Source organism: Lissotriton helveticus, chromosome 3_2, assembly GCF_964261635.1.
Source record: "Lissotriton helveticus chromosome 3_2, aLisHel1.1, whole genome shotgun sequence".
NCBI classification, from domain to species: Eukaryota; Metazoa; Chordata; class Amphibia; order Caudata; family Salamandridae; genus Lissotriton; species Lissotriton helveticus.
In genome coordinates this window covers 357,890,051-357,902,358 of record NC_136062.1, presented here as the reverse complement: position 1 = coordinate 357,902,358, position 12,308 = coordinate 357,890,051, and the positions used below count along the sequence as shown (strand labels likewise).

The following is a 12,308-nucleotide window of genomic DNA, read 5'->3' as shown; positions in this document are numbered from 1 at the left end:
CTAGTAGAGAGCTTGGGATGTGCACGCGCTGCTGGGGTTAATCTGTGCCTCAACATTCACAGCGGTGCTGCTGCTGGTAGAGTTTGGGATGCGCATGCGCTGCTGGGGCTAGTGGGTCTCGACATTAACACCGGTGATGGTGCTGGTAGAAAACGTTGGATGCACATTTGCTGCTGGGGTTACTCTGTTTCCCAACATTCAGTGCAGTGATGGCGCCAGGGTAAAGCTTGAGAAGTTAAACTGTAGCTCAGCATTCACAGAGATGGTGAGATTGGTGGAAATCTACTGTGCATGCACTCGTGGGTTCAGTATGTGAACATTCATATAGGTAATGGCGGTGGTAAAGCTTTGGATGCGTGTGCGCTGGCGAGGTTAGACCCAGAGGTGATGGCGCTGGTGTAGAACTTGCACTGCGCATACACTGGCGCGGTTAGTCCCAGAGGGCATGGCGCTGGCGTAGAGCTTGGGCTGCGCGCGCGCTGACAGCGTTAGGCCTATAGGTGATGGCGCTGGCGTAGAGTTTAGACTGCCTGTACGCTGGCAGGGTTAGTCCCAGAGGTCATTTAGGTACCGGCCTGCCATCTGTTGCATTGTATTGTAAATGCATTTATACAGTGCTTGCTACCCCTGATGAGGCGTTGAAGCGCCTTTTTCGCGAGTAGCACACTACTCCGGAACCCATTATGGATTAGTGGTGAATTAGTATAGTGAAATATGAAATTAATTTGAGTGGTGGACATTTTAGGTTGTTTGGATTTAAAAGGGTAGTGGAGGGATAGAGGGAAGGAGGTAGAAATCTTTTTATTTTTTTTCGTTTTGGCGGTCATAGCAGTAGGAGGAGGCTTGGGAGGAGTAAAAGGGAGGTGGAGGGGGAAGAGTCAGGGAAGGGTTTAGAAAGGCTTTTTTTTGGGAGATCGGAATAGTAAGAGGTATGAGATGATGCGAGGAGGGAAGAGTCTATAAATGGTTATTTTCGGTATCATAGTAGTGGTATGGGGTTTGGGATGAAACAGAGAGTGGAGTTAGAGGATATATTGATAGAGGTATAGGGTGATAAATAGGGTAGTTCATTGGAAAGAGTAGTAGAAAGAGGTTTGAGATGAGTCAGAGTTGAGGTAGAGGATATATTGAGAGCGGTAGAGGGTGAGAAATAGGGTAGTGTATTTGATATGCTGAATTAGGAGAAAAGTAATAAATATATAGATCCATAAGTACATGGAAGGTATATATATATGGATAAGGTAGGTAGTATATGTATATTAAAGATACATTAAATAAACTCCTGCTTTCTGTTCTACTTTAAAATTATTTTTATTTATTATTATAACTATTTGTAATTCAATAGTGAAGTAGCTGTAGATATAGTTATGATAAAAGTAGTTCTTTATGCAGTCACATATACATGTTAAAAACCTAAAATAATATAACTATTAGTAATATGTACATTTGTTAAGCAGAACTAATAAATAAATATATATATATATATATTTTCTTTAACCTAATTATACTACACGTTTATACAAAGCAACACACATATATAGATACATATCTGTAGTACAAATAAATGCCTATATACAGAGGAATATGCTGTATATTTCTGTTTGCATATGGTGGTTATGTGGGGAAGAGCTAACTCTTGATTAGTTTTCTGAAGATGAGGTGGTTATCTGTGGATCGTATGTTGGGGGTAAAGAGTTCCATAGTTTGGCTGCTTGAATAGAGATGGATGTGCCACCTACGTTTTTGTCTTGTATAGTGAGATTTTGAGACGAGGTGCCACTCTAGATCGGAAGTTCCTTTGTTGAATGTGTTTGCGGATTTTATTCCTGATGAAGAGCGGTCCTGTTCAATGTATCGCTTTGTGGGTGATACAAAGCAGCTTGAACTTGGATTTTGTGGTAACCAATATAGGGCTTTCAAGGCAGGGGAGATGTGGTCTTGTGGTTTCATATGTAAGAGTAGTCTGGCAGCCGAGTTCTGAATCCGTTGTAGTCTTTTCATGATTGTTAAAGGTGATCCATATAGAGGCTATTGGCGTAATCGAGTTTGGGCAGAACAAGGGACATGGTAGCCTGGACCTTGTGTGGAAATCCCTATTGGGGGAAGATTCAAGTTTTTATAGTAACAAAGCTTGATCTTGCTAGTTTGTCCACTTGGGCATTCATTGATAGCTTGGAGTCCATGGTCATTTCGAGGTTTCTTACTTCCTTTGATACTTTAAGCGGTGTTCCCAGATCATCAGGCTATGCAGCGAGCAGGTCACAATGTGAAATGCATTGAATTGAAAGCCCATTTTGAGACTGCCCCCCACTCCCCCACCCCTTTTTTTTTTTTTTTTTTTTTTTTTTACAACGCCTTTATCAAACGCCTCAAAACGTTCAGTCCTCCTCCATGAAACTGGTGCAAGAGGTCTGCAAAGCTTCGCAGACATCCATCCAACGGGTGCAAAGTTCTTTAAGGACTGAATCAAAAAAATGAATCCCCCTCGCTGGTGGCTCCACCTATAAATAAACTGTATATATATTTTTCACATTAACACACAGGGGTTTTGGGCCACCCCCATAGGCAGTTGATCTGTAAGAGTTGCTGACCATGAAATAGCATGAGACAGTAAGTCAGCCCACTTCTGTCAGTAGCTCCTTTGCCCTGTGACAATGTTTATCTGATCACATGTGCACAACCACCTGAAAAAGAGTGGGCCTTGGTACCAGGGACACTCCTTCAGTTTTGCTTTTTCTTCTTCCACATTCCATTCCTCCACCTTTTTACGTGGACTGTGCTCAGGACATATTGTTTGGGGCCAAGGACCATTTATCAAGTTTATTTTGTGATGGGGACAAGTTGGCCCAACCCCTTCCAGCACAAACTCTTCGGTTGCCAATTTACAGCACCACATTATGGAGCAGGGAAGGGATTTGTCTGCAGTTGAGGTAATATTTGTGTCCATATGTTAATGCTGTTTGAACTTGTATTTATTGCTCATTAATGCAATGTCTGCATGATTCCCACAAGCTGTTTTGCTGTTGCACTCTGTCAGAAGTTGGGGTGTGGGGAGGGCGTAGCGTTCATTTTATTTTGATTTGTTGAGCGGGGAGGGGTTAGAAAGCACAAAGGATCAGTCCTTGGCTGGACTCCATAGGGTTTATAAGTTCAAGATTGGATTCTAAAATATAAAGGCAGGACCCAAATTAAATAAGAGGCGTCCAAAATACACAAAGCCCTCCATCCGCAACAATGTGGTCCGATGGTCTTCCATGTCCAGATGGGCGCTCGCTTTTATGAACTTTGGTCCTGAGGCGAAGGGCGAAAAACGTTCCCTCTGCAGTAGTAGCCGAACCCGGAGGGGGGGGGGCATAAGCATCATTGCATTATATTTCAGAAAGGGAACTGTGTAAGGGAAGGAGGGCATTAGAATTGGTTTAGGTGCTGGGCCGGGGAGTGAAATCTAAGATGAGGCTGTGGTCCTTGTACGGAGTGAGAGGCTAGTGGGCACTTATGCGGTTTACAAAAACGGTGATTGGAGTATGTTTGTTTACTGGTAGTACATGTACTAAGAAAGAGCAGTGGCATTGAATTTTCTCTAAAATAACCCACGAAAAAACAATAAATGGGTGCCCAATGGGTATATTGTTGTACTCCCCTTAATAAAAAAAAAAGCGCAGTATTAAAGACGAAAGTAACTCCAACACAAAAAGAACCATAATTTTCACTAATATGCAGAGACCTGTCATGTGCACCATTGTTTTTACTTTAAAAAAATAATACAAATATCTACCCTTCGTGCATAAATCACGAGGGCCCAGGCTGTCTGTTTAAAAGGCATACATCACCAATGTGGTTGTTAAACAGAATGATTTGGAATCGAATCCATTATTGAAAAAAATTGCAAGAAGGAAGTAGAGCGAAGCAGGCTTTCCTTATAAGTGGTGATTTTTAATTTTTTTTTCTCTATTGCGTTACTTTATCGCTTTCTGCTCAAACTGCTCTTGACACATGTTTTGCGCATATAGTTGTCATATATGATATTAATTATCCTGATGGACAGGAAGGTTTATCAACCCAAAGGACTTATTTCACCTGTGCACAATATCCACCAGCTTCTCACAGTAAGTAGCTGTGATGTATTTTTTGGTCATATTTCACAACCCAAACCCTTATAGTCTTTTTTAGGTTTCGAGTGTTTTTTTGGACTGTGTTCACTTATTGTATTCATCTTGCTTTTGAATCTCTTACCAGCAATATACTATTACCATCGGGATATTGTATAAGCAGGAACCCACCAGCCTGTGAAAAAAAATCATTCTTGGGGACATTCTTTTAAATTATTTGTATGTCTGTTTGTAACCATAACACTCAATTAATATTACTACATTGGAAAACGTAACTCTGTTTAATCCAGTGGCAGTCAATGCAAAGCACTGAGCTAAATTCGTTGAATATGAGAGCTTGTGATCCGGTCTAAAAGCAGAAAGATGTGAATATAAATTCCGTAAATTAGCTGGAAGCAGCGCGGGTGCGCCCTGCCACAGGCAATAGGAGGGAAATAATGATATACCAGGTGGGTGCAGTTGAAGAGCGAGGGCGGGGCTGGAATGCTGTCGTTTTACGCTCACCTGTAATTTCGCCCATGAGTTAAGACATTCCACTGTGACTGTTTTATGGTAGCATGCTGCATCTAGAGATACATTCCATTCTCTCGTGTCCATTCTTCCTAGTAGGTTCTCCCATAAAAGTGGAATGAGTTCTTAAACTGCATAAAAAGATCGACTTGCGGCTATGAATCTATAATTGGATCAGTTGAGATTCATTTCTTAAGTCCTGTACTCATTTTATTCTCCAAATGCACTGCTATTTCCGCTAGGGTCAGAAACAGACGAGTAAAAAAGCACAGAGACATAATTACGCTTCAGAACACACAGATGGGAAGGTGGATACTGGACTGGGCCAATCTCTTACGAACTTGCATTCAGTGTTGTTTTTCAAGAGTAGAATAGCCATGGAATCTTTATCCCCTATATATATATTTTTTTTTTAAAGTTGGAGGACCTGTTTAAGGTTCATTTTTGGCTCTTATGTACCAGTCGCGTACACACAGAATCATCAACTTGATTTATCTACTTACTTTGTATTCTTTTTTTTTTACTGTACTTTTATGGTGTTTTGAAATGCCGAATAAAGAATATGAATTGAATTGAAAATTGAATACTTACTCGGGTGCCGAAATTGGTTTTCACATAGGACTTGGTCAGATGTTTTTATTTGTAATTTGACCAGCAGCATGAGTAAAATGGGACTGGTTGGTGCTGCAGCAAAGTAAAATCTAAAAAACATTTTATGTTTAATAGAAAAACTCTGCTTTTAAAGATTATTCTGAGGATTGGCAGTCATTGGTAGCGGCGCGTGGTTCCTTCTTGTAGTTTTCCATCACACTTGCTTTTCCACGTGAGATGATTGCTCGCTCAGCACATGGTGAGATCAGCACCTTGACCTGTTGAAATTTCACCATTATGCATGAATTTAAGACTTATCTCTGTGTAATACTTTGTAACTGATTCCAATATGATTTGTCTTGTCCCCTAGACTGATGCGGAGAAGCACTTGCAGGTGGATCGCAACTCCATCTGGTCTGGTGATGAAGTGAAGAAATCTGACGGTGGGTCAGACAGCGGCGTAAAGATGGAGTCTGGATCCAAGTGGAGGAGGAATCCTTCCGACATGTCAGATGAATCCGACAAAAGCGTCTCAGGGAGGAAAAACACTGTCATTGCACAGACCGGTTCTTGGCGGCGTGGGATGACGGCTCAGGTTGGAATTACATCACCGAGGACAAAGTCCGCTTCAGCAACCTCTAGCGCAGTGAAGTCAGCTGGAACAGGTGAGCAAGCGTGAAACAGATAATAGAGGCAGTAGGTGTTGACGTCAAGTGTAAGACCAAGTTAGTGAATGGAAAAGCATCATTCAGGTCATATCCCTTCGGACTGCTATGATTGACCACCTTGTCATCTATGCACATGATGTATCCTTTTAAGATCTCCTGGGTAGACCGTGATGTGTAATTGGTATGGTATGAGGAGCATTAGTAGCTCAATCAGTCAAGTGACTTGTGACGGTGGCCTTGTGTGGGGTCAGAATCCAGCAATTCAGCAGAGCCCAAGGGGAGGGATTTGACTGTTGAGGAAAAAGCTGTGCAACACAGGACCAGGTCTTGCAGGATTGAGATGAGCTGAGCACTTGCAGAACTGAAGAGAAGGTGACGCAAAGGTATAATGAGTATGGTTGAGTAAAGTTGATGACTGGAAACTTGCTATAATTCTTTTTAAACTTAACAAAATGCGAAGCTAGTAAAGATTTTGTTTCATGGATTTACCTTGGACACTTGCATGAATGGAACAAGGACTCTTCAGGCTGATTCAGGCATTCTGAAGGTGCCAAAAGAGGTGATCGATCGATCAATCAGGGTTGGTAGAGCGCAGCTACTCACCCGAATGGGTCTCAAGGTGCTGTGGGAGGGGGGGTGCGCACAGCTCCTCGGCATTCATGGGTAGCGTCGGAGTCCAGGGGGTCGGAGGACTTGTGTGTCTTAACTGGTACGCGCGGTCCCGGCGCTCATGGTGATTTGTCGAAGAGCCAGGTCTTGAGGTCCTTCTCAGAGTGGCTGTTTGTTCCAAACTGCGTTAGATGTGACATTTTAGAAGAAGTCGAGGGAGTGTACGTTATTGGGTTGGGTTTCCCCACGTAGGTCTGTCTCGGAGGGAAGATACGAGATGAGGGGTGGAGCAGAACAAATGCTCATTTATATGGAGGTTTGTTGAAGCGGTGACCACTGATTGGATTTGTAAATTGATTGTTCAGGCTAGGCCGTGAAGAATGGAAAAACCTGTGGCGTTGCTTCTAGGTATGATGACTTGTTCTAAAATGACATGTTTGGTCCGGAATGGTGAATGGACTGGCGTCTCATGCACTGCTGATAGGGTTACTAGCGTTAGGCTGAATGCAGTAATGGTGATCAGAGCATCAGAGGGACAGGATCCTCCTGTGTGCTGAAGTGTGCCTTCAAAACTGTGCTCTACCTTAAAGCTTCTCTTACATAAGCTTTATAGCTAGAATTTTCAACTCTATCTGCTGTAAAATGTGCATTCTATTATCCAAATTGTTTCACTCGCCGCCTTCTTTTTCCTCCAACTATCACCATTCCAACCTCTTTCAGAAATTTCATAAGGGCCACCATTGGCTTCCAATAGCAATAGTCTAATCAACAACAGCCATTAGCCGTTTCTTGGTTTCATCATCATGAAGTGAGTGGTACCTGGTCACTTTGCCTCTTCCAATTAGATTGAGGCTTGAGTCAAGGTGGGATGTGGCAGCAGTACCGATGGGTAGGACTGCAGACACAGAAGTGTGGATCCAGAATGAGTATTTGATTCCGAAACTACGGTTTGTTCTCATGCACTACAAGGAGAGGCTGGCCATTGACCGCTCCGCTGGCCTGTTACATCGCTGCAGAAACACCATGATGCAAACCCTCATTGGGATTATAGGTTTAGTTAAATAGTGTGGTATAGAAACCCATCAAGGCAAAGCAAAATGTTTCCTGTCTTACAACTTGAACTCCCTGTGAATCTGTGCGTTGTACAAAATGTGTGGTACTGCTTTGGAAAGATTTGAGTTGAATTAAAAAAAGTTAGTCCACCAACCAACTGACCACCTTGAATTTTTTCTTTATAAGGCAGGTTTGTCGTAGAGGTACCTCACGCACCTCTGTGCATATAAATCCTTTTCCTGAATCTGTCTTGTTCTTTATGATTTCATCCTGGTTAAATTTACATTTTCCATCTGTTATAGGAAAAACTGATGATGCCAAGGTGTCTGAGAAGGGAAGGCTGTCCCCAAAGGCTATGCACGTGAAGCGGTCTCCTTCAGATGCAGGGCGCAGCAGTGGTGATGAAACCAAAAAGACTCCATCGAGAACCATCCCCACCAATACCAACACGTTCGGGTTCAAGAAGCAGGGCGGTTCTACTGGGGGGCTCAGCATAGTTACGGCCAGTGGGGCCATTATCACCAGTGGATCGGCCACCTTGGGCAAAATGCCCAAGTCGACAGGATTGATCGGGAGATCCACCAATCGGAAGGCTAGTGTTGATGGGTCGCAGAACCAGGATGATGGCTACATGCCAATCAGTGCCAGGACTAACCTCCAGTACCGTAGTTTGCCCAGGCCTAGTAAATCAAGGAGCGGGGCCGGCAACCGGTCCAGCACCAGTAGCATAGACTCGAACATAAGCAGCAAGTCAGCCGGGCTTCCTGTCCCCAAACTCCGAGACATGCCCAAGCCTGTACTTAGCAGCCCTCTTCCAGCGTTCATGAACCAGACCGATAGGGAGAAGGGCATCTCGTCTGACAACGAAAGTGTGGCTTCGTGTAATTCTGTTAAAGTAAATCCTGCCGCTCAGGCTGCTTCCAACAGCACACAGTGCCCTCGCCAACAAGGGAGCAAATACCCTGATGTGTCGTCTCCTACCCTGCGAAGGTAAGCTGAATTTTGTTCACTTTTTGAGCATGTGGCTTATTGTCCTGAATGCATGGTCTTCCTTGTAATTCATTATTTCGTCTCTTGTATGGTCGTTGGGCTAGGACACCACTGTGGCACAGCACAGAAGGCCCACTCAAGAAACTAAAATCTGGGTGTAGATCATATACATTTATCCCAATGAAGTAATATGTCGTGATCTCTCTAAAAATAGGCACTTCTCAACTGTAGCAAAGATTGATCCAAATGTTGTTGTCTTTTGTTACTTACACTGCTCACTATCGCTGGTTACCCCATTTCACCTTTAATCAACCAGTATTTGCGTGTTGGTACTTAGATGCGCCTGTTGCCTCTGGAACGGTATTCAGAATGTGCAGTAGATTGATTTTTGCAAATATGAAGATATGGAAAAAACCCTGAGAGATTGGTTGCACCATCTGTCTGGCCAGCCATGCTGTCCAGCTAAGAGTCCCATGATTGGTCTGCCTTCTGCAGTGATGTTAAATGAATGCATCACACCAATCTGTGAGTGTGCCAGCATCTGTATCTTGGCATCTAAATCAGTGGAACTGCTGCTTTTCAGATAATTTGGGAGTGTGGGGGATGCTCTTGAATTATCAAGCGGGTAAGAGATGGGGACCTGGATTTTTTGGAGCCAACATATTGGCTCTAATATGAGCATTTCAACATTCTGGCTGTTTCATAAAGGAAGCATTATAACAACCCGCCTGTATAAAAGATACTGTTCACCAAATAGACGGAAATTCTACTTTGGCCACCCATTCGACATTTTAGGATTTAAAGTACATTTATGCACCATGCCTTCTTATCACATACTTCTATTTCAAACTAAAATACAAGTTTCCAGAGTCTGGCCTGGTTTACAAGTATCCCAATCTTGCCATTGGCTACAGTAGAATAAGTAATGTATATATGGGATAAAGTAATCTCTGCCGTACAGTGTCAGTATATTGCAAGTCACAAAGAAGTTCCTTGACCATATAGTTTGTTTACAAAATCAGAGAACAGCAAGGTGACTTACAATATCCTTATAACATATGGCATGGCGTACTTTATTCCTTATAATACATGGTCACACCATTACTCTTCTCACAAATCGGCTAAATCTCTGGTGTTCAGCTCATTCATATGACAGAGATAGGATGTTTGCAAACAAGAATAACAGAATGTGTCATGCAAAATTAAACGTATCAAAAAGGAGCAAGATATATTTTTTGCAAATGATCTAATTAGTTTCATACGGTCATTTAAAATCTGCCTAATCCAAGTCATTTAAAAAAATCTCACAAAAAACCAACGCTGTAGCTCAGAACGTGTAGAAACATGCAGAGAAATTCTGTCTTCTCTATAATTGCCTAAAGAGTGCAAAAATAAACATCTCAATTCTGCTGATCACTGTTCGTCTAGCAAAACAGATCAGAAGAAGGAAAAAACCAGTTCTTGTTTTCGCCATTTAAACAGCAGCTGTATTTATGCTCCGTGTCCTAAGTTTTTCAGCAGAACTGAACTGTAATAACTTATTATCGTTGAACTGAGTTGTCATTGCTTTACTGCAGGCGACTAGAGATGTCAGAATTCACCTGTAATGAGGAAACGGTAGACTAGCTTTCATACAGGGACTGCAGTCTCCCATATATTATTTTTCTCTTATGGCAATGTGATCTTATAATGAAGGGCCTTGCTTTAGACAATGCCCTTTGGTAGCAGTGAATGTTCTTTGCATCTTAGCTGTGAAACTAAGAAAGCAGACTTCAGACATGTTTGCTCTTCCAAGTTCGGGCCCATTTTACAAGGATCCCTCCTGTTTTACATAAATTATTGGTCTTAAAAACACAATTTTGTTTGCCAGAAGACAATTGTAACATTACTCATATATATTTTTTTTAGTAACCTGTGTAAATGTACCCTCCCAAAATACTGCCTAGAAGCTGTGTAATCCATTAAAAGAAATTGCTGGTTCAAGCCACTGTGGCAGTGACTTCATTCCCACCGAAAATATTTTCTGGGGGCCAAAACCCAGGGCTGACCTAAAATTGACCATTTTCTTTATTTTTTTGGCTGATGTGTAATGCTCCTTTCAAATTGACGTCGACATAGCAACATTTGCAAAGTAAATAATTATGCAATAGTAATTTCCAATATGAGGAACGTTTACGTTAATTTACATTAATGGAAAAAACTGTGTTCTCCCAACTTTTTTTATTTTTGTAATGAAAGTGCAGAGGAAAAATTGATGGGTGTGGTATGGTACACCCAACACAGTCAGTCAGTATCTTTATTTTGGCCTAAAAGGCCATAAAAGAGCCAAGTAAATACATTAATTCAAAATATATAAAAGCAAATAAAAATACAAAGCATATAAAAGGGAGAAAAAAGATCTGACTAAATAACCAAAAACAGGCACGTAGTATAAATGGCAACGTGAACCCCTTGAAGCAGTTCTTATAGCATTGGTGTGTCTTCAAAGCCCCTTCAGGGAGGGTTCGGGACCATCTTCTAATGGCTCCATTCCATCGACTTACGCCACGGTGCCGTGCAGCGAGTGACCTGCTCATGTGATGTACTATTGTCTTTGATGGGAGACACCCATTCTTAAACCATTTGACAATTATTTTCATTTCTATTGACCTCGCAGTCCGTGTCCATATTGGGCCACCTAAATCACCTGTGAGAGGGTAAGCGCCTGAAAATGCTTACGGGTGATTCGCAGCGCTCTACAAATTCACATAGCATAACAAGCTACCACTGAGAGTTTAGATTTTTAAAATCTGTTCAAACATAGGCTAGAAGATGATTGCCACTGAAGGCGCCGCTGTAGCCAGAGCCACTAAAATTATGCATCAATGGAGGACCGAATTATGAGGGCGAGTTGATAAAATTAAGCCGCACAAAAAGGCAAGTTAGGCAGCATATTCTGTGCCCGTATAATTTGACTATTTTGTCATTTCAACACAATAACTTTGTGTGGATTAATGTTTTACACATTCTTAGAACCGGTTTAACACCCGAAAACACAAGTTAGTAAATGATATGTGACCCAACACACTTTCCAGAGGGTCTGCTTCTATGCAGCACCGCACATATGTTGCGATTTTAGTCACTTTGAATCCGTTTGAGCTAGACACAAAGCTTTTTTGTGGTGAAACATGCAAATGATTCAGCAAATGGTGTATTATCCGGAAGTGTGTTAAATTCAGAACTATGCGGAAAATGCCTCTGCTGCCAAAGCCCATGATTTTAACAACTATATGCAAAAAAATTGTGGATTTCCTAAAAGTCCTGGCATTATATTCACTGATACTGCTTTGAGACTCAGTTGGAGCTAAGCGTATGTGTGTAAGTCAGTGTGTTGAACAGACACACTTGCTGTAGGCGAGACTATTGCTTTCCTGTGAGAACACTCATTTCCTGTTTGAGATGTTCTCATGTCATTAGCTCTGTGACGTTGGTAGTTAGTGTTCATATAGGTCTAATTACAGCCCACCAAGTGAACCAGGAGCTGAAACTTCCAACTAGGAACTAGTACATTGTACTTCATCAGACCAAGCACAGTGACATGTCGGACATTCTTTAAACAATCCCACAATGTCTTCAATTTTAACTCTGTCTTTGGGAAAATAAATCCCTGCTGAGGATTCATCTGGCGTAGTGTTCTTCCAAGCAGCCGGATTCTTTTTGGTGCGTTAAGTATCTTGCACAGCGTGGCTAACTTTTAGCATAAGAATGTTTGTTTATGAGTCTGGGCAATCATGCTATG

At 42.0% G+C, this 12,308-nt stretch overlaps 1 protein-coding gene across 6 annotated transcripts in view; it reads left to right on the top strand.

Moving 5' to 3' along the window:
* The window catches only part of NAV2 (neuron navigator 2), an 830,108-nt gene that overhangs the window by 722,585 nt on the left and 95,215 nt on the right, over window positions 1–12,308 (top strand). For all 6 annotated transcript variants that reach the window (XM_078684226.1, XM_078684230.1, XM_078684229.1 and 3 more), the window contains 2 exons: window positions 5,581–5,875; window positions 7,843–8,530. In XM_078684226.1, the coding sequence (XP_078540352.1) occupies window positions 5,581–5,875; window positions 7,843–8,530 (983 nt within the window). The remainder of the gene's footprint in view (window positions 1–5,580; window positions 5,876–7,842; window positions 8,531–12,308) is intronic.